The sequence below is a fragment of the Equus caballus genome, chromosome 5 (genome assembly GCF_041296265.1).
Source record: "Equus caballus isolate H_3958 breed thoroughbred chromosome 5, TB-T2T, whole genome shotgun sequence".
Lineage (NCBI taxonomy): Eukaryota > Metazoa > Chordata > Mammalia > Perissodactyla > Equidae > Equus > Equus caballus.
The window spans coordinates 89,828,542-89,855,052 of NC_091688.1; the positions used below are offsets into that span (position 1 = coordinate 89,828,542).

General features: G+C 39.8%; 1 protein-coding gene across 9 annotated transcripts in view; it reads right to left on the reverse strand.

Moving 5' to 3' along the window:
• PTGFR (prostaglandin F receptor) overlaps positions 1 to 25,832 on the reverse strand; it is a 55,972-nt gene extending 30,140 nt beyond the window's left edge. The window contains exons 1-4 of one of the 9 annotated variants that reach the window (XM_014739993.3): positions 25,646 to 25,765; positions 20,063 to 20,137; positions 18,055 to 18,281; positions 15,159 to 16,028 (exon numbers count right to left, since the gene is read on the reverse strand). In XM_014739993.3, the coding sequence (XP_014595479.1) occupies positions 15,159 to 15,956 (798 nt within the window). In that variant the 5' untranslated portion in view covers positions 15,957 to 16,028; positions 18,055 to 18,281; positions 20,063 to 20,137; positions 25,646 to 25,765. Of the gene's footprint in view, positions 1 to 15,158; positions 16,029 to 16,668; positions 17,141 to 17,489; positions 17,778 to 18,054; positions 18,330 to 20,062; positions 20,138 to 22,783; positions 22,898 to 25,645 lie in introns of those variants that run through there. The other 8 variants (XM_070266163.1, XM_070266165.1, XM_070266166.1 and 5 more) reach the window with 8 other exon arrangements.
• Positions 25,833 to 26,511: the final 679 nt, after the last annotated feature.

The following is a 26,511-nucleotide window of genomic DNA, read 5'->3' on the forward strand; positions in this document are numbered from 1 at the left end:
CAAAGCCATCAGATTTTGCAAGACATTTGGAATAAACAGGCTATCAGTGCGAGATGAACACATTTTCAAGACAAAAGTTTGTTTTGTTGTAATCAAAATTCTGAAACTGCCTCCTCATGGCATCCTCTGGTTTCAATCAAAGCCTCACTGGTCCCTCAAAACACTCAGCAAGGACTTCTCTCCCCTGGATGGGGCGTTAACCTTTCCGGGACAGAGAGAAGACAAAGAACACTTCTCAAGAGGTAAAAAGATGCTGCACAAAATCTAGGTTATTTTTAATACTCAATACCAACTAACAGAGCTGCCAAGTTTTTTAACTTGGAATTTTTAATTTATACAGATAAATTAGGACCCATTCAGTTCAGGACAGGGAAAGATAGGAGACCGAGGGCATTGGAAATGCTCTGGAAGGAAGAAGAAAAGCAAAAAAAAATTTTTTTTTAATTCATCAAAGGCAGCCTTTTTAGCAAGTTTGTTCAAAGATTTACTTTCAATCAGGCCTATGTCAGTACAACAATAGATTACAAAAATAATCTTCCTTTTAATCATGTTTACCTTTCTCCACAAATCACAACCAACTCAACGCCTTCGAGCTGTCCTCATGTCAGAGCTCTTCCCCATGAATAGTGACTGAAATCTGAACTCACTTCAATTTTAACTAAAACTTCAGTTACAACACATAGCCAGTGATGTTGTGCGGCTGCTCATGATGCTGAAGGCAAATAATCTCAAGCCTTATATGATCGTATCCTTTGGGTAAACCCTCTGAACATACAGAGTCATAAATATTCTCTGTGTCTGAGGAAATACACAAGTGAGAATGGAATAAAGATTTCATGGGTTAACATCTGTGAAGTGCTGAGAGCATTGTCCGCCATGCGGTAGGAGTTATAGATGAGGTTTATTAATTAATTCTTACACTACAAAAACAATTTCTAAGCAAGAACTTTACATATAAAATCATCATCACAATTATAGTTTTGTAGTTATATTTATAACATTTAAAAAAAAATCCTTATGTGACATTCATATGCATTTAATAACCATAGCTATAAAGACGTTGTTTCATTCACTAACTTCACTTGTGATTAAAGGATTCGAATGGATGAGCTGTATTTTCCTTGAACCTCTCCAAGTTGTATATCAGGCATCGCAGGAAACAAAGTAGAAACACATGACACTGACTTGTCTCTAAGGTGCTCCCTATCCATTTGGAGATCAGACAGTCACAAAACAAACAATGCAAATTTTATAATTATATAGAATTAGTTGCTATATTTTATCCACAGAAAGAGAGATAAATGTGGGCTAGAATAATCAGAGCAGGTTTCACGGAGAAAATTATTACAAATGTAAATAAAAACAAATCAAGACTTTCAGAATTGTAAAAAGAAAACCAGATTTGAATAATAAAAAGAAAATCAGATTCGAATCCGTGTAATGTCAGAGATGTAAAAGGAAAATCAGATTTGAACAATGAAAAGAAAATCCGATTCAAATCAGTGTAATGTCAGAATTGTAAAAAGAAAATCAGGTTTGAATAATAAAAAGAAAATCAGATTCGAATCAGCATAATGTGCCACAGTAACAAATTCTTCTTAGAGAAATGATTTTTAGCCACCAGTCATATATACGTTTGACTACACTTCATGCCAAACCTGTAATTTTGGCATTTTATTTATGAAACATTGGACTTTCTTGAAGCAATTTGGGAAGGAAAAACACCTAGTTACTTAACCAGCATTCAAACATGAGTGTTCTGATTTTAATTATAAAAACATTATTTAATGAACTGTCTTTCCCTGTTTCACCTTAAAGTCATGATGGCACGTTCATCCCCCCTCTGCTCTTCAGGCTGAGTGTCCATCTGTCACTGACTAGGGAGGCCCGAGGCTGGGTTTCTCCCTCTACTCACCACAAAGAAGGCCCCTGCCTGTTTCCCACAGATCCTAGTGGCCTTCAGAGGACAGGAAAGATGAGGTTAATTCCAAAATAGAGAACTTGGTCCTTCAAGCTGAAACATTTTTCAATGTTTTGGCCTTATTAGGGGAGGGCTGGGGTAGGTGCGGGTAGCAGAGAGATTCCTCAGGACTCACTGGGTTTTCTTACTTTGCTGGGTACCAAATACATCGGGCATCATTGAGAAATCACTGTGATGCATATCATGTTTCATTGATTTCTTGCTTATCTGTTCATACCATTTAGCAGATAAATAACCTCTGGGTGAGTTGAATCGCTTTGAGCTTGAGTTTTTTGCAACCACGTAAGACAAACCAAGAAGTTGAAGAGAAAGATGGCACCAACGCTGTGGTTACATCTTAAGGTCAATTCACACACAAGGCGGGTGTTAGACACAGGGCAGTGATACAAGTAAGACAGGTTATTCGTTGATCTTTACAGTCAAATATAAAATGGCTTGCTAAATCAACCATATGGAAATTAACATGGATCCCAAACTATCTAAATAAGCAGACTGGCTTTGTGTTATGACTATTTAGCTTATACAGACAAACCTAAAGTGAGCAATTGGGAGAAGGTCAGTAGCACACAATGGAAATTTCTCCTAGACAGACTGCTGTCTTCTCCCCCATCCAGGAAAGCTGTTGGCAAGCTGTCTTTGGCGTCCGGATCCATAGATCAGCCTGCGATGACCTTAAAGAGATGAACTAAAAAGGCAAAGATCGCCTCTAAATGCCAGGCATTTAGAACTGCCTGGCATGTTTTTCTTGACTGAAAGCAGGAATGCTTTATATTCCTTTGAAATAAGGAACAGTCTGCCTTGGCTGTCCTTGGACTTTCAGTGGAGAAAAGAATCACCACCCAGCCCAAAACAGCTTCAAAGCCACCATGTGCTATCAAAGTTTATAAAGACTATGGAATTTTAAAAAATTATTTGGTATGTGAGGTACTTTATTGATTCAGAAATAGTATATGAGAGAAATATGGAAATTGTCAGTCACAAAAATATATCATTACAGCAGCATATAAAGATTAATCTGTTTCAGAAACTAATTGTCGGTTCACCGCAATGAGCACAAGCATAACGCTAGATATATATTGCTACTTTTGTGTTGCAATTTGGAAATAAGCTTTTATACTAGGAAATGAGGAGAAAGAAGGTATTCACACAGTATTTTCATTCTACATGCAGTTCTAGTCCAGCTTTTCCCCAAAGAGTGCATTTCTAATTTAAGCAGATCCAAAAGATATGCTAGATTGGAGGAATATTCTCAGAAGTTTCTTCCTAGGACACAGATCTCCAGCAAACACAAACCAAAACCTTGAGCAGGACTGGAAGAGGCAGAGGCCAATCCCAGGTGCTGAAGTCCACTGTCCTCTGGAGCAAATTTCTGGCACTAGGCAGAACTAATGGGCTTTCCAAACTGGAAGTTTAGCCATGCTCTTCCAAATGTTGACTCCCTTTTGATCTAGCCTCATGCTTCCTAAATGAGCAGAACTAAAGCAGCTACCAGAACACAGGAAGCAGAATATAAGAAGAGAACTTACTTCCCGCATTACATTTTTTCCAAGGTCAGAATTCTGGAGCCCACCCAAGGGGTACTGGGGGCATGACAGAGAGGGAGAGAAAAGCTCTACTTGCTCTGTTTGAATGTTATTATGACGCTGTCTTCCATTAATATGAATGGCACTAAAAGTTTCTTAGACTATACCAATAATAGTAAATGCACAACAAAATCCAAAATACTCACAAGTGGATTGCTACTATTGCAATAAAGATGCTCACCTTCAGTATAAGATAAAGAAGAATTCAAAGAAAAACGTTTTAAATTGGAGAGGGAAGGCTGCTATATATTTATGAAAGGAGTAACTTCACAACAAAGACATAACAAATATGAATTTTAACCCCTGATGGCATTACATTGAAATCGAAATCCATTGAAAACCATTATGAATACAACTGTTAAAAAAAACACAAATGTAATAAAATTCTAAGTTCTCATATACATTATTTGATAGAACAATTAGGAAAAAATAAGGAAATGGGATTCTATAAGTAATAATCTTAATTTAATAGCTATGTATTGAACTTTGTAACTTAGAAAAAGAGAACGTAGATTCTTTTCATATGCCCATGGAATATTTACAAAATCTAATAATAGTAAGTTAGCTAATTTGAAAACAATAAGATTTATTAATTGCTATAAGAAATTTTTTAACTATTAAACTAGACAGCCCTCTGAAAAGGTTAATTTAAAAAGAAATAATGCAACTGTTATACAAAATATTGGTATAATAAATACATATATAAATGTACGTATATATGCAATTTGTATATGCATAATAAATATCAATTAATAGAAAAGAATATCTTTAATAATAAAGAAATTCTTAGTACAAAATTTTGCTTCTAAATTTATACTCTCAAGAAACTTAACTAAATTTTATAAAATATACCAATATTGTCTCAAGAAAAAGTAGAAAACTCAAAACAACAATCAGGAAAAACACCCTAAAACTCTATCAAAAAAATGCATTGTGGAGCCCGCCCAGTGACACAGTGGTTAAGTTCACACGTTGCACTTTGGCGGCCAGGGGTTCATCCATTCGGATCCCGGGTGCAGACATGGCACCACTTGGCAAGCCATGCTGTGGTAGGCATCCCACATATAAAGTAGAGGAAGATGGGCATGAATGTTAGCTCAGGGCCAGTCTTCCTCAGCAAAAGAAGAGGAGGATTGGCAGCAGATGTTAGCTCAAGGCTAATCTTCCTCAAAAAAAAAGAAAAAAAGAAAAAAGTTTACTAATCAAAGAAATTAAACTAATCAGATGAGTAAAAGGATGAACCCAGAATGCTAATCATGGCTATCTCTGGATAGTGGGATTTGGAAAAATTTTTTAAATCTTAATTTGTAGTTTGCTGTATTTTTTTTTTACAATCGAATTTTACAGTTAAAGAAAACATTCTATTTTTTAAAGCAGCTTGAGGGACTATAACACACAAAATTTAATATTCCTCAACAAGGAGAAGACGTCCGTGGAAATAAAGGGAGGTCTTTCCTTTCCAATGGAGTTCTTAAAGCACCTGAGTGACTCTCTCAACCCCACACCGCCAGCTTCCTGCACCCTTCACTACCTTGTCCCTGCTCCTCTCCCACTCCTCGCTCTGTCTCTCTGTCATTCATGTGGTTTTTATTTTCCGTGTTTTCTGGTCCTCTGCTGTGAACATGAATCAAGAAGCAAAACACAGTAATATGTAATCATAATAATAACAATAACAGTGACGGCTGCTGCTACAGCAGTGTTATTATTTAACCCCTATTAATGCACCTTCGGGCCAGAGCTTCCTCTACTGTCACTGAATCAATTAACCCTCTGCCCTGCTCCCAGGCAAGACCAGAAAAATGCCAACAGTTATATTTATCCCTATTAAAAGTGGAAAGAGAAGAAAAAGGCAGATGCATGTATGAGTTACAGGTTGGAGAAGAGGGCGCAAAGATCGTGGATAAAATGAAGGAGCTAGGAAGTCTGATTCTAGAATTTGCCTCAGGAATATTTTCCCAGTCCACATCTCTGTCTCTATGCTTTACCTTCCACCTGGAGAGACATTCAACATTTTGCTCAGCAAAAGTCTGCCGAAAGAATGAATCAATGAGTAAATGAACAACGACGAATTTTTTAATTTTCTTCATTTCTATTATTAAAATTTCACAGTAATTTATTTGGCTTTATTTTCAGTCCTTTCTAAGGTTTTCTTAAGCCAAATTTTTAGAAAGAGTTGGTGGTTTTGGTAATGCTTCGTTTCACCAAAATTTATTTCTCTTCTATATCCTTGACCACTTTCCTTATCAAAAGATAGTATAAAATACCAATTTGAATTGTAAATTGCTATTTCAGATTTAATTTTTCTACCATTCATGCTTCGTTAGTTGAAAATTCTTCTAGCCTTTAATATTAATTTATTATAACCTGCTCAATTCTACTCTTGCGCTAGCCTGTTCCAAATGCTACAGAGTTTCTTATTCATACATTTTTATGGCTCTAGCAATTATACAATTATAATCTCTTTTCTCTTGGTTTTTACAATTTACATTACTTGACTTTGGATCACATTTATTTCCAGTAGTTTTTCCTTCTAAATTATACACTATAGAAATTTTCCTTTTTACAAGTTATCAGAAATCATCTCATCCACATGCATTCTTAACAGAATACCTGCTCTTCTATTATAACAGAAAATATAATTGAAGATCTTCATATTTCAATTTCCTACACATCCTCTTTTCTCACTGCCTATAAGTACTGTTGCTTAGGGCCATAGATATCATGACCAGTTAAATCACAGAGATTGTTCTCCTAGGATCTAGAGCACTACCTGGAGGTGCTCAGTAAACGTCTGTCAAATAAATAAACAAATAATGACTTGCGGACCGCCAAATTGCAAGTGACAGCTCGCTACTATAGCACCATTATTCATTTTATAACTAGTTAAAAAGCACCTTTGGTCACCTCGTTGACAAAATTATTGGCTGGCAGCATTAATATTTAATAGTAACAGCAACAATAATGACAACAGCATAATAACTGAAGCATACGGTTCTTACTATGTCAGGCACTATTTTATCTTACATATATCAATTTATTTAGTTCTCACACAACCCAGTGAAGAAGGTACTATTCTAGACCTATTTTACATACAAGGAAATGGAGGCACAGAGCGGTTATGGTCACACAGCCAGTAAGTGGAAGAAACAAAACAACTCTTAATTACTACACTATATTGCCTCTCCAAGAGCTAATATCTTAGCTTTTAGACAGGGTGTATCTTTTACTCCAACTAAGTTATAAGCTCCTTAAAGAAAGAGCTTTATCTTTTTTTCCCTGGAACCACTCACAAGCCAAGCATCGTGCCTTATACACAACAGTCTCAGTAAGTTTTTGCTCATTTTAACTTGATTCCAATAATTTATAAATGAATATCTTACAGAGTATTATAATCATAAATTATTGGAATATTTGAATTTGAATAAGATGCAAAAGATTAGCAGGCAACATCTTTACTTCTGGTGAGGCAGTGAAATAAGGAGCAATAATCTGAAACTTCAAGTGGAAATGTCCAAGAAAGTTTTCTGAAACTATGAGCTCCCTCTTTTCCCTTCCACTACAACCAAACCTTCTTACTAGAGGAGAAAATGGAAAACATCTGAGCTAAACACAGATGATTATTTCCAGTTGAGATGGTGGATTGCGAGAAGCAATAGACTTTTTGAGGATTTTTGGATTTTTTTGAGCATTTACTCTGCACCAATCACTGTGTTATGGGATAATAGGAAGGTCAAACCATTTTTCTGATAGTACTTTAAACTAAGTATTATTATTATAATCAGTTCACAGAGGTGCAAAATTGGCTTAGAGTAACTCAAGGTCACAATTAAGAGGTGGTAGGGCTGGACCCTGCCCCCTGCCTGGACTTGAATAACTACAGTATTCTAAAGGGAAGGTTTGATTTGGGACTATGCACAAAAAGCTAAAATAAATCCTTTTACATAACCCAATTGTCTCTGTCTCCTTCATCCTCACACCACAGCCACACTCCCCTTTGGCATTCCACAGTCTGAATTTTATTTGGGAATTCAGTAGCATAGAAAGAGTGAGAAAAACCACCTTCCTGTCTGTATAAAGCCACAATTGTATCCACTCTTCGTGGCATTGCTATCCTTACACCCAGGATAGACGACAGACAGAATGACAAATTTACAAAAGCTCTGAAGGCTAATATTTACAAATATCAAAAGACAAATTGTTCCTATTGGATGAAGCCCTCTCTAAATACAGATAGAGGGCATTGATGTACCAGGTGAAATTCAGTGTGGCTACAAATGCCTTCCAACTCAAATATAAATGGAACGCATTTTCTATACCTCCTGTAAGGAGAAGACTAAGCAAATAAAATTAAAATTGGCAACCCAGAGAGATTTGGGGCACATCAACATCTTGAACTGTTCTTCAAATGTTTTGGAGCTTAATAAAAACTCCCAAACACATTAAGCCAGAAGATTTTTATATCCAGGAGGGCATAAATTTAATCCACATGTCTCTGATCCGTTTGCACTTGAATCATTCAAGTAATGTTTTGTAAGTGCCGTCTCAATGTCTATGATATCTTTGGGCATTTTTATAAGTCTTTCTCCCTAAAAACAGGAAGTCATGTTTTGCCAAGAGTAAATGAACTTAAAATACCAAAGTATACCAGACCATCGTGCACATCTGAAGCAAGAGAATTTTGCGTAAATTCTCAACCTAGCAGTGTCTTTTTAAATTAATTGACCTTTGCTGGGCCAATTTTACACTGTACACTTCCAAGAAGGGAGATGATCGACTCAAATGAGTTCAACTGCAAAGGCCTATACAAAGTTCAATGTTGTTGTCAAATCACAGTGGAAACCTACGTGTAATATACTTTAATTTAGATAATGTGTGAACAAATGGACTTCTGGAAGACTGTGGGAAGCCGGACCCTGCAGGAAGCAGACTTTAAGACAGAGATCTGCATGCACGAAGTTTTCTGGGGAGTGTGAGGCGGTGAGGGAAGCAGGGTTTGGCAAGGGAGAAGCAGAGCTGCAATCTGGTTGCAGGAAAGACCTCAGCAAGCTCTGAAGCATGGATGACCCTTCAGAAATGTCCCATATGAGGCAAGAGGGTAAGTGCTTTGTACCCCTACATCCACCTGTCACTGCACACAGAATGACCAAAGAGAGCGGGGCATAACCATGGGCTGGGGGTAGCTCCCTTTGGCTGAGGTAATTTCCCCCAGAGCAAGGCTCACCCAAAAGGGGTTCTGGATGGGGCACCGGAGTGTCCACAAAATAGGTCTGTTGGACCTTAAACTGTTAATCCTCTGTGAAAATAAAACCTACCCAATCTTTTAGTCTGATTAGCAATACAAATTAAGCCATGTATTCACTCAATCAGCTGCTAAAGACTTGAGGTAAGCAAGCTCATTCTACAGAAAAATTTCAACATTTACCATAGAGGTTTTATCTATGACAATGAACGACCAATATCTGCAGGTTTTACTCAAAGGAATTATCTCCTCTTGTCTCCTGACATGACCTCCTCAAAGATAAAACACCAATAAAATTAAATACATTTGGGGGGAGGGGAAAATGTGTGCGTGTAGAGAAAAAGGCAGTGCTAAAGACAAAGGGGCAAAAATAACTTTGAATTAGTTATGTCACCTAATTTCTTCCTTTGCTTTCAATACTTCCCATTCAATATTTGGTTCCTTACTTCATTCTTTCAACAAACATTGGTGTATGACCTACGGCTTGTAGAAACTAAAACACAAACCAGTAATATAGAGCCTAGCCAGCAGAGACCACTGAGAATGAGAGAGAAAATTGGTATGTAGACAAATAATTGTAATAGCATCATCATAAAATAATACCAATCGTAGTTTACCCATGAAATTCCTCTGGATGCTGACAAAATTTCTAAATTCTAGCACCAATGCAAACCATAGAATGTTCAGGATTCTCCAGGATTTTCCTTCCAACTGATACTCCTGGGGAACCTCTGAACATACTTTCCTCCTCTCAGACCTCTCCTATTCAAATCCCAATTCGAAGCATTAGAAGCATCCCTGAGGCCAACCATCCGAGTCCTGACCTCATCAGCAGAGTGGGTCCAGAGTGGAAACGAGCGCCGTCACTGACGGAGCCCTCCTTACATGAGATTCATTGAGCAAATACTTATTGACCCCAAATATGTGCAGCATTGGTCTAGGACCTGAGGATATAGCAATAAACAAGGTCCCTTCCTTCAAGGAGCTGATATGCTAGAGGTAGAAACCAAACAACAACCAAACAGAGAAATGAATCCTGTGTTACCAGATATTGCTAAGTGCTGTGACAGAAATACAGTAGAGGAGGACAAGAGAGAAGAGAAAGGGTACTTTTTAAGATAACCTACACAGAGGACATAAAATTTAAGAGAGGAGTAAGACAGAAAGCCACATGGATGTCAGGAGGAAAGTGACAGGGAAGAGAACGCCAAGGCTCAGGGACAGGAATGTGCTCCCAAATCTCCTAGAACTGTTCCTCTGCCAGCTACTGTCATTGACCTCATGCCACTTACTCGATGCCCTCTCAAACACAGAAGTAGCCTGGATTCCCATAAGGTAAACTACATTAATACATCTTTAAAATACACCTTTTCTTCTGGATATGAATTTTGAGTGGCATGTGTCTGAGTTGTTTAAGAATTTTGTAGAAGCAGAACCTAAGTGTCATCAGTCCTTTACTCAGACAACATCACTGCTGCTTCCATGTTCCAAACAAGGGAGCACTCTCACTTCACAAAGGAATGAGCTACAACAATTTATGACAACATTGCCTCTAAAATCAGCAGCAATCCGAGGATACACCAGAAAGACCCACTTTCCAAGATGTGACATAAAACCATAAGAGCCCATTATTGTTTTTAATTTAAGAAAGAAAGCTATTCAAAACCCTTTTCTTTAGTACAGTTAGACCCAATGGTGGATTAGTTAATTTTTTTAATTTGGGACATAATTTACACATGTACACGTTATTTATGTACATGTTTATACATTTTCCACATTTTCTTTTCACTTAAAACATGTAAATGTACATCCATTCACTGTCCTTTTGGTGTAGAGGCAAGTGTAAAAGACACATATACAGATTTCCATTACACAGTTCTTAAATATGATAACGAGGGCCAGCCTTTCAAAGAAAACAATCTTCACTAATAGTCAAAGTGTTCTGTGATGTTGTGTTGTTCAATCATTTGCCACTAGCCCTGTAAGATCTGGTCATTATGATGCTGATACCTTTAGTAACTCAGTAAAGTTAATTAACCATCCAGTTGTTTGATTTATATCTGACAAACATCTTAGTAATCAAAAATTTAACTACGTTGACTAGAAATACTAGCGTAAGAGTAAGAATCTTAGAAAAATCAAACTCAATCTCTACACATGCAAGAGAACACATTTCTTGGGAAACTCACCTACATAAGAAATCGTTTTGCTCTTCATATACTTTATACTTCTTTTCCCAATTCAAAATAATCCTCTATCCCTGAAGAGAAGGTCAACAAACGTATGGCCTTCTAGAAAGATTGCTGAAGTTTAATAGTGTCATGTCTATAGTTGCTGCTTTAGGGAACAGATTGAAAATTACCACTTGGTTTCAGTATTTGCTTAATTAACTCTTACCTACAAAACTCAGAATCCACATTCTGGTCAATCATTTCCAATCTTTTGACATTCATGCTACTTAAGTTACAGTCAACCAGTCAACAAGTATTTATTGCTCTGCCAAACTAGTGAAATAAGCATAGCAGTAATAATAAATTCCTTTTAGGATTACATATTCTAGAAATGGAACATTAAAAAGAATCATTACCTGTATAAAGAAAGAAACAAAGAATATTAAGAAAATGTTACTTGAAAGTGCTGGTAAATGTCTTTTTTCCCCTCTTTTAAATGTCAAAAGAATGTCTTCAAGATTTATTTATTAAGGAAAAGGAGTCACCTAGGATGCACACAAGACGATTTTATAATTGCCATTTGACTCTCAAAAATCTTTGTATTAACTTAGTGCTAAATGGAGCTGTAAACTAATATGTATCTATTGTAGTTTCCTGTATTTTTCAGTTGGGAGTGTAATTAAATGAATTTATATGAGTTAACCATGTTTAAAACTATAAAATCCAGATACTGTAAAATTTAAGAAGTCATTAACAAGCTATATTTTAAACTAATATTATGATTGTACTACATTTCTACATCTCAATTCCTAAACACACATACACACACACACATTTCCCCTTTGGGGAAAATAAAACAGATTAAATTTTTTTTAAAAAAACCTACCACAGGGGATTTTTAGGGCGGTGAAACTATTCTGTATGATACTGTAATGGTGGACACATGTCAATAGACATTTGTCCAAACCCACACAATGTAGAACACGATGAGAGAACCCTAATGTCAACTACAGACTTCAGTTAATAATAACGCATCAGCATTGGCTCATCAATTGTAATAAACGTCCCACACCAATGCAAGATGTTAATAACAAGGATGCCTAGAGAGATAAGGGGAGACATGAGGAGGTATATGTGAACTTTGTGCTTTCCACTCATTTTTCTGTTAACCTAAAACTACTCGAGAAAAATAAAGTATATTAAAAAAGAGAGAGAATTCAAACAAACATCATGATCATCTTACCTTTGTATTGATTAGAACTCAATCATCAAAATTAATAAAGTATCCCCTTTGTCATGAGTTACAAATTTAAATAGTTTTAGAAATGATGCCACTGTTGATAAGTTTTGATGCAGTGCACCCTGTCAAGCACAGACATCATCTGCATTACTCGCTTCCTCTTTTAGGGTAGGCACCTGCACCTTCGTTTCAGTTTGAGGCTTGAAAATGACAGTGAGCACAGGTCACAGGCTGTGTGCAGATGTTCAATTCAAATTACAAATCCAACAATTTGTATTTATCAATCATAGAGAGAAGGCTCACGGTGTAAAGCAGGGCAGTGACCTGAAAGCTGTCACCATTATAGTACATCTAAGGGAATCTAGAAGCTTGGTTTCAGAGGTATTTTAAAAACTAAGAAAGTTTTAAAATACAGGATGGGCAGGAGAATGTTGGCTCAGAATTAAGATCTATGCAATTCCTCCTAGGCATTTAAGGAAAAAAGGAGAAATGTTTCAATTGAGGTATTAGTGTTGGGTGTTATTCTGACATTTGCAAGCCTGGGTGTTTTACTAGGATTCCACTTAGAGCTGTCTGACGGCCTTAACCCATGCCCAAGGCACTTGTTCCAAGACCACGAAAGTTATCAATTCTTTACCAGAACTTGCTAAAGATCCAAGTCTCCACAAGACAGACCAGGAATGCAAAGAATGCTTGAAACAACTCAAAATAGCAATCCATCAAGGAGTGTCTGTGCCACACCTACTACATGTCTAACACAGAAATAATTTGCACACTAAAAAGCATTTTAGAGGTAATGGTATATTGGTATCATAGATGTAACAATAATTCACAGATAAATAGAACGCAGACCTCCGAAAATGTTTCATAAAAATAAAATTATGTTTCCAGTAGGAAATATGTTCAAAATATGAACTAAATTGTAATATTTATGTCAACAGTGCAGGAAATCAAAAATTCAGGAAAAGAAATTAGGGAAGAACATAAATTCAACATATCCATGGTGAGAGTGAGACCTTACCACTTTCCATAGTCTTGAGTAGTTAACCCATCGTTCCTAGCTCTCAAAGTCAAAAGCCAGAACTAAGCAGAATTTAAAGGTGACTCAGAACAAGCGAAAACCAAAGCCCCACTGATTACCTCAGCTGTTCAGTGTCTCTGTCTCTCATTGAGTTCACGATTTCACTATTTTCAGGTTTTCTTCAGGGCTATGACCTTCATTTCAAAATGTCTTTAAATATTTCAGCTACCTCTTTTCTCACCTTCTTTGTATTTCCTTTCCAACCCCTAAATTAATTTTAACTCTAATCAGATTCACTTTTTATTTCGAGAAGCTACTCTATTTCAAAGTTTAAGAAAAAAAGCAACATTTATTCAATGGAAATTCCCTTGTCAAGTGGTATAAATTAAACTCTTCAAGAATGAACACTGAAGTGATTCCAAGTGTTGCTAGAACTGGCCTCTGCTATTCAGACAGAGACAACTATCCCGTGAGCACAGGTCATATCCCTGTGTGGTGTCACCTAAATTGACAACAAACAAGCCTCAAAGTGTTGACTTGCCTTGACAGATCCAACCCAGCCTTCCCCTGGTGTGGTTCCTAGGACCAATTCAGGAACATCATAAAAAAATATTTAAATGATTTAACAATTCAAGAAGCTAAATTGAAATTGTGAGGAAATAATACACATAGAAATAAAGAAATATTCAAAAAGTAGAAATCCATCCATAATATAAAATAGGCTATCAAAAAATCTGTCTGCAGCAGCAGCTCCCCCAAAATTTTCTGTGCATCAAGATCATCAGGATTTTCTATTAAAACTCCACTGGCAACAACTGGGCAATGGGCCTGTTGGGTGCCTAGGAAAACTGCATTAGTCACAAGCACCTTCAAACCACCATTCAAGGCATTGACCATGACCTTTGTGTTCCATCTACCTTTGTCTCACCCCTTTTCCTCACCTCTTCCTGTGTATCACCTCTATTACTAACACGGGATATCAGCTCGTTTCCCCATTGGTACAGAAAAAGGAATGAAGATAATCTGTGCTGCCATTATTAGCTACGCAGAGAAGGAATTTTTCTCTTTCATGGTGTGGTGTCACTCTTTCCATCATAAAGTAAACTGTTGGAGGGAGTGAAGGTCATATTATCAATCATAAGTATTTTTTTTCTTGTCTTCTACCCAGAATGTAATATAAATGACTTATGTTTGTTGCTAATTCCTTATACTTAGCTTTCACTTCCAAATAAAAATACCAAGCTGTCAAATATAGCTGCTGGCTAAATTTTAAAAAAAAAAGAAAGGAATGAAATGATAAGGGAAGAATCTCTGGCCTTCCTGCCAATCAAATCTTTCCCTGCACTACTGGCATGGTTCCCGGGTTAGCGAACTAGTGATTTCTTTACCTGATCCATCCATACAGTTCACCTGAACTACCCAACTGTCTCGACTCATCACCTCCCCTTGTAAGCTGAGACCTGGGCATTGTGTGTTTAGAAGAACCTGGTACCTAATATGCCTTGTCTATAAATTGAAAGTCTGGCTAATTTTCCACCAAGACTTACTGGAGTCCATTCCAATACCGTATTATAGTTGGTCATTTTTTTTCACATTTTAGAGACGAATCATACTCAGTATATTAAAACTACATTACTTCTGTTAAAATTACTTTATACTGCACAGCAAACAGGTAACATTACCATTAGAGTTGTTTGGCAAGACATTTCTTTCAACTCAGGGCTTGGGGAAATAACCATGGGCATCCTAAGTAGCTTAAATCTAAGCCAGAGTTCAGTGCTGAAATAAGGAGTGAACTCCAGCATTTAAAAGACTGAACAGTGCTGCCCAGCAAGACTAACAACTTGGAAAAAGATAGCAAACTTTGTACTGAACATGGATTAACTGAAGAAAGCAGAAATTCTCAAAATGTTAGGTTCTTACCAGAAATGGACTCCAGCAAATGCAGGAGACACACATTATAGCCAGGAGCTGGATGACCATTTCAAAATGATGAGATCTGCCTTGTCTGTGCTGCTGATTTTTAAATTTAACTCTTAAAAGTGTAATTCCTGTGATGGCATTGCACAAGAATGAAACGACAAGGGCTAAGAGCCCCAGGAAAGAAAAAAGTAGAAGATAAAACCTGTCTTCCCAGTCTTTGATGTCTTCCGTGTTGTAGAAACACCAGGTCCTCGACGCTTGAATTTTATAGTCGCGATTTCCAAGGATGGGCAGTAAAGCTATGAAAACAGCAAACAAGCACACGCCACTCAACATTATTTTCACATGTTTGGACGTAATTTTCGTAGAATGAAATATTGGTTTGGTGACCCCAATACATCGCTCAATGGCCATTGCACTGCCTAGAAGAAGTGGGCACAGACCAGAGAATACCATGCAGATACCAAAAATACTGCAAAGGACATTTGATTGGTCAAAGCGGATCCAGTCTTTATCAGAAGCATATACAAAGACTGCTATAGCTCCATTGATGAGGTGGCCAAAGAAGTCTGTGATTACCAGGGCACTAGCCAAAAGCAGAAACGATGCCTTGGACTTCTGTCTAAATCTCTGATACGCCTTCATGAGAATAGCAATGGCAAGGCTGTTGGATAAGATTCCCACTGTCATGAAGATTATTGAAAAAAATACTGAAAGCCGGTTTTCCGTCTGGCAAGTTGTATTTGAAAGGAGCCCAGCTGCAGGAGACACTGGCTGTTTGGAATTGTTCATGGACATTGTTGTAGAGATAAAAGCTGGTCGCTCAAGTCATCTCCCTCTCAGAACAGTGCAGGCTTGCAGTCCAGACATCTGTAGCATAAAGACAGGATTTATGAGCACTGGGTAACTGCTCATCTGACATTTAAGACCGCAGCGCCCCAGCACCCTGTGGTGGGAATCAGATTTATCTGGCCTATCAAAAGCAAGGTTGCATCACAGTGTAAACAGCACACATCTGCCTGCGGTTCCACGAGTCATTTTCAAGGTAAAGAAGCTGCCAAAATGGAGACCCCTTGGTTAACCTCTGGGGCCCTCTGCCAATGGGCACCTCCTAAATCTCTTCCTGACACTTCCCTGACACATTAAAACTTTTTACGAAAATCACTAACAAGATTAGATTTAAACCCAATAAAGTTTTTAAAAGCAGAATCGTCTATTTAAATAACGACATAACATTTCAAAATTTCCTGCCTTTTTCTTTGATGGGTTTCGTCCCCAAACTGCAGATTATTCCTTAGGTGAACTACCTGTTTGTTAGCTGACAAAACAATCTTCTCCAAACTTTGGGAGGGGGCAAAGGGGACCAGCAAGCTCACTGATGTTAAATAGGGCTTCTCTGAATAAGTTTTAAAACTATTTGATTTCGATCAAATAACAGCAAACCACACGCATCAGTGACCCACGGGAAGCAGAGCGGTGAGACTCTCTGAAGGTTTTCTGGTCCACCTACCACCTGTGCAGAAATCCTGGCTGGTGAGAGGAAAGGAGGCGGGCGGCGCTCACGGTGAGCACATCTGCCTAGATGCTAAGTTACAGCTTCAAGGTAGCAACATCCAATACAAAGTATTTGCCGCTCCTTCCCTAGTGAATTAAGGCCTGAGTCACAGACCCTCAGTACCCACCGACCACAGCCACCCCGCCCCGAGCTAATTCGCTTGGCGTTTCCCAGAGCAGCTTTCCGGGAGGTGGGAATTCCGGACCCAGCCTTTCCTGGGACCCGCCCGAGTGGGGCCGCCCGGCCTGCCCGGAGGGCGGCCGTCTCCTCCAGGTCTTACTCACAGCTCGACTTTCTCCCGTTACTTCCCCGCCGCCCGCAGCCCTCTGCTTGCAACATCCTTCCCAAACCTCCTAACTTGCTGCAACTTTCTGCGATTGCTCAAACGCCAGAGGGCCGTTTTCCTTCTCCCAACCCCGGGGGCGCCAAAGGCCTGCTCTGGCCTGGGTGCAGGACTCGAAGCGTCGCCAACAGAGAACCACACAGCCAAAAGGGGATAGCTTCCTCTGCCCATTTCCCTCCTCTGAGACTCTCTCTACCCGGTCCCCAGGCGCCCAGCTCAGAATCGGGACGGGTCAGCCCGAGTACCCTTCTTTCTAGAGTCTTCCCAGCTTGGGGCATAGTCTAAACTTGTCGCCAAGCGCAGGCTAAGGTGCCCTCCAGTGCGGCCGGCTGCAGATGCCGCCGAGCGTCCAGGGATAGAGTGGCCAACCCGCGATCGGGCTGAGCATCCGGAGGCAGCCGCGTGGGAAGCCAGCCGCCGGAAGGGTGCTTACCTTGGCGTCCAGGGCCGCCGGCAGGGCTCTCGGCGGAGCAGCAGAGCGCGCCGCTCGGTGCGCCATCGCGCGCCCGGCTCCGCTCCGCCGCCGCCGCCACAGGTTCCTCGGGCGCCGCGCCCCCGCTCCGGCTCCGGCCCCGGCCCCGGCTCCCGCTCCCGCCCCGGCCCCGGCCCCGGCCCCGGCCCCGGCTCCGGCTCCGGCTCCGGCTGGGTCTGGCCGCGCGTCCCTCTCCGCGCTCCCCCACCGTGGAACCTGCCGGGCGCTCGGCTCCTCCGATCCCTCAGCACCTAGCTGCGCTCGCAGCCTGGGCAGGCTGGAGGGCGCGGGTGACCTCCGCCCCTTTCTCTTCTGTCTCCTCTCCGCCCCTTTTCCATGAGCCCAGAGCCGGACCCGGAGAGACGAGGGCATCGCGCTCAGATGCTACGGCTCCCCCGTCAGCCTCAGAGCTGCCCTTTCAGCAGCCCGACCACTTAGGGAAAAGTTTGTTTGAACTCATTTTCAAGCTCAAGACGCCATCCCTAGGGCTACAAAATGGGAATCTGGAGAGCGGAGGAAAGCTTACCCACAGCTGTCAGATCGTAGTTTGCAGAGTTAATTCATCCCAAATCCAGCTCGGAAAGGATAAAGACACCAGGTACGAAGAAAGAGATGGTGTATTTGAGGAAGGGCTTGGTGGTTGATATCCCCCACGGAGTTGAAAGCAGGTAGTCAAGCCACGTGTTGTAAATGGAAACAGTCCCTGCCTTAGGGTTCACTGTCACTTAGAGCACTGACTGTGTTTCTGGCTTTCTAAGGAATGTGAGAAGGGAAAGCGATGAGAAGCATTCTGGAAGAACCCTGCAGACAAGGGATTGTAACATTTTAATGATTAAAAGGCCCAATGGGGAGAGAATTTCTCGTGAGATATTTACCCAAAGAGATGTGAATCTAACAAATTTTATGGAGAAAATTTCATGATCAAGTGAAGCAATATCAATTACTTCATAAGAAATTATAATGAGCCAGTTTAATACTACAGCTGTTTTTTACTAATACCATTTTGCCCCATACCTATTAACTGTGCCTCATTTTTCCAGGTAAACACTTATAGGAATCTATTACTGATCTTTGCTCTTTTTATTTTAGTAAAATGTTGCCACCACCTATGTAAAAGACCAGTGTCACACAGAAATAAACCATCTTTTCTCCATTCTAAAATCAGAAGAGGCCTCTAAATTTCTGGAAATTGAAAAGGATCATAAAATACTACAGCGAGATAAAATAAATTAGCCGTTAATTACAGAAAAGAATGATTGCACAGTTTTCCCCTGTGGTAGATATCGAGATGTTTTTGTAATGACCTGATCATAACTTGTAAAATAAACTGTTACTCAGGTATGGTCAGGGAACTGAACAATTTAGTTAATCAAATATTCTGGTTAGTAGAGAAACATTATGTCTGGATGGCCAGTATCCAAAGAACAACTGTGTAATAAACCACATTGAAAATGTGAATGATATAGAGTACCATTTTCCCTTTGATGATTAATAGCACTTAATCACATTATATTGCAATTATCTGTTTACTTACATCTCTCCCACTGAACTGAATTCCTACAGAGGTCTTGCTCCTCTGTCTATTCTCACCTAGAAATATGCCTGGTCACTTATCAAATGTTGCTTGAATTTATCAGTGTTACAGTCAGCATTTCAAGTATTACAGTTTGAGGTCTAGGAAACTCTCCCTCCCTCACTGGAACTCCCCACTAACGTCAGCTGCTCTATCTACCGAGTAAAAAAAGGAAAAAACCTCAATAATGCAATGTCAAATCATAACATTCATTGTGTAATATACTCAAAACAATATTAATTTATTTTTCAAAGTACTAGGTAAATCCCATTTAAAAAAAATTATCTACTTCGCATGCATTCTTAGAGTTCCTTTTTTAAAATCTATTCTTTAATCAAGACACATTTCACCTGAGTATCAATAAAAGGTTCCAAAGTACCTACATGTCTTCTCCTCAAGACGGCAAGATTATGTTACTGTTAGTAAAGCAAGCTATTAATTTGTATGGAAGATTAAACAACTAACTACTCTTAAAAGAAAAACATAGTAACACACACATACACATGTCTGGCCTTATGGGACCAAAATCTGATCCTCTGTTCAAAGTTCCCAGAGAAAGTCTTTGACTGCTTACATGAGGAGGAAGAGCTGGTGAATCAGCAGATGTGGGAAACACACAGATCAGGAAACAAACGGGGATGGCTGATAAACTCTTTTGAAAAGTGATAGTTTGTATTGTTATTTCGGAGAAGTGGATACTCTCATAAAACTACGCACTTATACATTCGTTCAACAAAGTTCTTGAGTACCTGTCAGGCACTGTTTTCTAGAAGGCAGAAGTATAGCTAAGAGAACAAAGCACACGAGCCCCTGCTCTGGTATGGCTTCTGGGCTCAGGGAAGGTGCTTACTTTTGTGGCATGCATGCCCGAAACCTTGATGTGATGTTACATGCCCAGGATTCCCTTTGTGTTCAATGCAGCCAAAGCTGATGTTGGCCTGTCTACAGGGAGATAACATACCATGACAAGTGTGTGCTTGGCAATCATTTTCATTCAGGATTAGATGCTGGACACTTTGCTCAGAAGATGTGCACACTATAATTAAAGTCAGAGAAAAAAGGACTCAGTGACACTGAGGTTGAAATTAAGACTCCATAAAAATCAAAGGGAGTGTTGAAAGTTGATTTTTATAGTTTAAAAAAACTGTCTAGAAAAGCTTTTCTGGAATTTGCCATCAAGATTAATAATAGAAACATGCCCTGGTTTTGTAGTAATGAAAATAATAATATCTTCTTTTATCTTTTTATTTTTATTACATAACTGCTTGATGAAAATCATATTAATGGCAGCAGAGCATTGTCTGATATGGTGCCAGAAGAGGATGGCACAAAAGACTGGGCAGGGTTCCGCTCTGCTGTACACAGGGTCACTAGGAGCCCGAATCTGGAAGGTACTAACAACAAAACTATTTGATACATAAAAAGTAACATATGTAACACACTTGTAAATTGTGAATTATGATATAAATTAAAACACCCATGCACCTTCTACCTAATTTAAATCCATTAAGGGATTCCTAGGGCTGCTGTAACAAAGTACGTACCACAATTCAGTGGCTTAAACAGAAATTTGTTGTCTTACAGTCTGAAGGCTAGAAGCCCCAAATCAAGGTGTTGGCAGGGTTGGTTCCTTCTGAGCACTGTGAGGGAGAATCTGTCGGGGCCCAAGGCCTACCTTCTGGTGATTTCCTGGCAATCTTTAGTGTTCCTTGGCCTATAGATGCATCACTCCAACCACTGCCTTCATCTTCACCTGCCATTCTCCATGTCTCTGTCCTCACATGACCATCTTCTTATAAGGGCCCCAGTCTTATTGGAGTAGGGGTCCACTGTACTCCAGTATGACCTCATCTTAATTAATTACGTCTGCAATGACCTTATTTCCGAATAATGTCACATTCTGAGATACCGGAGGTTAGGACTCCAACATACATATCTTTTTTGGGGAGGAGCAATTCAATCCATAACAAAGACTGTTAGAACATTACTAATATTGTTTTATCTATCGGCACATTTCTGCCTCCATTGCATTCCTCTGTATCCTGCCCCCAGAGACAACTGACATAACCACTATCCTGAATTGTATTGTTGTCATCATTCCCTTGCATTTTATTGTTTTATCACATAAATATGCAAATGAACAAATATATTATTTAATTTTCCTTGTTTTGTAACGTAACTTCTGTAACTTGCTTTTTCCATACAAGAGTTATGATTCATGTGTATTGTTATATATAGTGCTAGCTTATTCATTTACAAAGTTCTACAATACCTCAATGTTTTGACATCCAAATTTTTTAATAGTATTCTGTCAGTAAGCATTGGGGTTATTTCCAGTTTTTTGTTCTTAGGAAATATTCTACTCTGGTTGGTCTCATACCCATCACCTTGTGTGGGGAGCTTCTGTAGGATATATACCTGGAGGGATATCACTGAGTCATAGGGTATGAGATTGTTCAACTTTACAAGATGATGCTAAAACCTTGTATCGATAAATTCACGCTCCTTCAAACTGTGCTTAGGAGTTCCCCTTCAGCCAAAGCCCTGATAATGCTTGGAGGTGTCCAGCTTCTTACCACCCAGGTGGTCGTAAAATGAAATCACATCATGGGCCTAAATTGCATCTCCTTTTCCATTCACGTTTCTTCTGTGAAATAACCGTTCGTCTCTTTTGTCCAATTTTTTGCTGGATTGGTTGTCCTCTTCTTACTAATTTTTTTGTGTATTCTAGATACTAATCTTCTATCAGTTATATGCTTTGCAAACATCTTTTTCCAAATCACAACTTGCCTTTTCACTGTCTTTGTGCTATCATTTTTTACGAGCAGTTCTTGATTTTAATACGATCAAATTTAAATATTTTAAATCACATCCTTTGTGTTGTATTTTAGCATTTTAAAATCCTTCCAGAAACTGGATTATAAAGATATTCTACTCTATATTTTCTAAACATTTTAACCTTTTTGCCTTCCACATTTAAGTCTTTAATCCTTCAAATAATGATTTTTGAGTACTATGTGAGGGAGGAACCCAGGGTTTTTCTCCATATAAATAACCAATATTCATGGTGCCATTATTAAATAACCCCTCTATTATAAGTTGAGTTGTGTCCCCCAAATTCATATGTTGAAGTCCCAAACCCCAGTACTTCAGATGTGACCTTATTTGGAGATAAGGTCTTTACAGCGGTAAATGACTTAAAATGAGGTCAGCAGGGTGGGTCCTAAGCCAATATGACTGGTGTCCTTGTGAAAAGGGGAAATCTGGAGACAAACACACATACGGGGAGAGCACCATATAAACATGAAGATGGCCAACTACCAGACAAGGAGAAAGGGCTGGAACAGATCCTTCCCTCACAGTCCTCAGAAGGAACCAACTGTGCCAACACCTTGATTTCGGGCTTCTAACCTCCAGAACCGTGAGACAATGAATTTCTGTTGTTTACTCCACCCAGTTTGTGGTACTTTGTTCTGGCAACCCCAGCAAATTTATACACCCTCCCTTCCCCACTAACCTGGAATATCTGTATCTCATATATCAACTTTCCATATATGTATGAGAAAATTATTATTTGTTGACTGCCTACTATATGGTAAAAACTATACTGGTACTTTAATCATGTTATAATATTTAATCCTCTAAACAAATGTGTGAAGTCCATGTGGCCATCATCTCTCACCTGAATTATGGCAACAATCTCTTCCTAATTGTCTCCGGTCTTGTTTGACTCCAATCCATTGCCCCATGCAGTCAGATCAATCTGCTGAGTATGGGCTCCAAGGCCAGACTGGCCAAGTTCATACGCAAGGCCCTCCTCTTATAATAATTCCATAACGTTAGGAAATTACCTAATTCTTTTATGCCTTGGTTTCCTCATTTTAACAATGCAAAACATAACAATACTTACCTCATGGACTTGTCATAAGAATTGATTAGTTAAGTGCTTTGAAGAGTACCTGGTGCTCCCTATGTGGTAGCTATGACTAGACCCACCTCTAAAATGCAAATATGGTTATGTTGGGGCCCAACTCACAACCCCAAAATGGCTTCTCATTTCTCATCATTTCTGTTAAGCACAGTCCCAGTTGAGCCTCAGTTATGAGAGGTTAATTTTTTTTAAATATTAATTAGGTTTGAGAAAACTGTTAAACAAATATTAAACAGAATCTTTTACCAAAGAACATTGATAGATACTAATGTGTGTTGTGAATCTTCTGGAAGGGAGAGTTCTCAGTGGGTCCCACTGGACTCTGGTCTCACGGGGAAGTACTGTTTAGGAAGTGCTATTGTCACCTTTAAGGTAAACTCTGAATTCTTTAACGTGGTTTTCAGGGCCCTTCCTAATCTATCCAGCAACTTCTCCCCACAGGCTTAACTCTCATTGCTCACCCCTAGAACTCTGTGCCTCAGCAACACTGACATTCTCAGCTCCTGAAACCAGTCTCTTGCCTTCAGTCATGCTCCCCGTTTAATAACCCTCCTTCAACCCTTCGCACACTGCCTGACTCCTATTGAGGCTTCACGGCTCAGCACCCCACAAGTCAGTGTGCTTTCTGCACATCATGCTAACTGCACAGCTGTCATGGCCATTGTGTTTCCAGCACCTTGCACAGGCTGTAGAGGTGCTCAGGAATGAATGAATAAACGAACAAATGAAGTAGGTATACTACAGATGTGGAAATCCAAGCACAAAGAAGTGATTAGAATGGCAAGCACATGTGACACAACCAAGTCTGACCACAAAACCCATGCTCCTACCAACTCTTGGTACTGCCTCCGGGTTAACAAAACACAAAGCGCTGTCCTTTCCGCACAGGGTTTGTTGTTGCTAATCTCACCATCAGAAGGACAGATGCCTGTATTGTTTTTCTTTCAGTGCAAAAAGTTTTGCAACAATCCATCTACATTCTTTCACAATATCCAAAACCAACAGTGGCCCTTTATTAGCACTAATGTTTTTATTAACTCTTCATGACAGGGGCAGAATAGAAAGTCTGCCAGGTGGAAAGAAGGGAAGGCTGGAAGGAGGCAGAACAGAAAAATAATATGTATGGATTTCCCGCCCTGTGCCCAGCACTGTGACAGGCTCTTTTAATGTACACATTAACACCATCAGGTGGTTATTTAAAGAAACTTTGCCTCCTTCCCCTTTTTAGTTCATGCTTGCATATGAAAAGATGTAGAATTTACATCTATTGACAACTGACTATGTGTTGAGTACCATGTTAAACACTTTGCATGTGTATTCGATTAACCTTCACAAGAACTCTATAAGAAAAGACAAAACCATGATTCTCCTTTTGCACATGAGGCAACTGAGGCACAGAAAGATGAAGGGTTCAATCACCTGACAGTAGAGGAGGAACTCAGCCCCAGGTCTGTTCCAGTCCTGAGTCCTTGACCTTAACCTGGCCCAGACTGCATCACTGAAAGTGATGAGCAGCCAAGACTCCCCTGCTCACTGTAGCTGAACATGCAGTGTTGTCCAAGTATTGGCGACTGCCACGGAATGTCCTTTGGTGGCTACGTGGTCAACAGGGGTCATCTTGACACCCTGACTGTATTCACTTCTTGTCCAAAATCTTCATGTGAGCTTTGCTTTCATGAAGCCTCAAAACCCCAGCATCCAAATCTAAAGCAAATCTGAAACCAGCAGGAAGGATGATGAGATCATCCTTGGAAAAGTAAAGAAAACCATCCCTAAAAAAACATTAAAAATTAGTCCCCTGAACTGCAATTCAAGTGAAGAAAGCTTGAAAGGGAAAGTATTGACAGGCTTGCTGTTCCTCTAATTCAACACAAAGAGGAAACTGCTTTCCCTGGAAGATGGAGCCATCACAGCCATGGAAACAACATCAAAAAGCTAAGCTCCAGAGTACAACTGGCTTCTTGGGCATGCAGCCAGTAGATCTTGAAATTCTTAATCATTTTATCTTTGCATTTGTGTGTTGTAAGTGAAGTCTAATGGGACAATGGCGCACGCACCAGGGGCTTAGAAGCTCTGGCTCCTGCACCATCCCACCTCATGGGGATGGACCTCTCTGTGACAAGTTCTCAGCCACCCATTCCCTTGTCCTAGACCCCAACCAGCCTCCCCCTCCCCACCCCCACCTTAGAATTGCTGCCACTCTTCACCTAGGAAGGGGCCTGGCTGAGAGCTTGCGTAGGGTTGAGATTGGTACACACCCTATGGCATCTTGGGGCAGGGCATGGTTGCTGCCAACCCACTCCAAGTGAGACTTGTCTGGGCCAGCACAGGGGCAAACCTCGCACCCACCCTCATCCAGGCACTGAGCACATACTGGCACGGAGATTTAAGATCTTTAGGGGTCACCCATCCACCTCGGGTTGGGGCAGTGGGCCCATGGAAATAGGGGACACCTGGCTCGACTCCCCCTGCCCAAGTCCCAGCTGGGATGCTACACCTAGGTCCCTTGGCTGGTGGGAGGAGGAACCCAGTAGCCTTGAGGCCCAGGCAAACACACATGCATGCCAAATCATGGAGCAGGACCCTCAGGTGCCGGTGAGGGTCTGGACTCACCCATGAGTATCCCAATGCCCCAGCTGCCCCTTCAGTCAGCTCCATGACTAGGGGATCCTCTCTTCTTCCTTCCAACCTTCCTCATTCTGTCTTGAGTTTGTCTCTGACCAGCTTCATTATGTTTTGAGTTGGTCTCTGGCCAGCTAGAGGCACCCTCGAAGGACAAGCCATGCAATACAAATTGTGCAATTTCCGTGACTCCACATACCAATGAAATGTTCTGATATTTACATTTGGATTGGCATTGCACAATATAGAGATGAGCAATAGAATTCATGCAATTAATTTAACATTTTAATTTTTATTTACTTAGTATATCAACTAGCGAAAAAACAGCACCATGACAAGTCGAGAGCAAGACCACAAAGGAAAGGAAAAAACTTTTTATTTTAGTACTTTTAATAGTACTCTTTTCCTGCTTTTTGCATTTGTCTCTCAGCTTCCACACACTAAACACTGGATCTTAGTCACTTATACTCCTCTATCAGAGTCCCTGGACTATAACATACAATCAATAAATATTTGGTAAGTGAGTGAATAAATTCATATAACAATTTTTCCCTTATGGCACTAAAAACTTTCTACCTGCTAAACTGACGAAGGACTGAGTCCTCTGTATTTTCACATCTTCCACAAAACTTAGCACAATTCTTTTGTTGATGCTCATTAATGTGTATTGAATAACTATATACATTTGTAGATTTCTCTTGTCTCAATAAACGTATCTCTCTAGATAATATGAAGTGGAGATAAAAATTATAGACTAAATAAATTAAAGCAAAAAGATACTCTCAAATTATCCAACACACAAGGCAGAAAAAAATTGGGAGGAAAAGTTGTTCTCAGCCTGAATTGTGCAACTAATT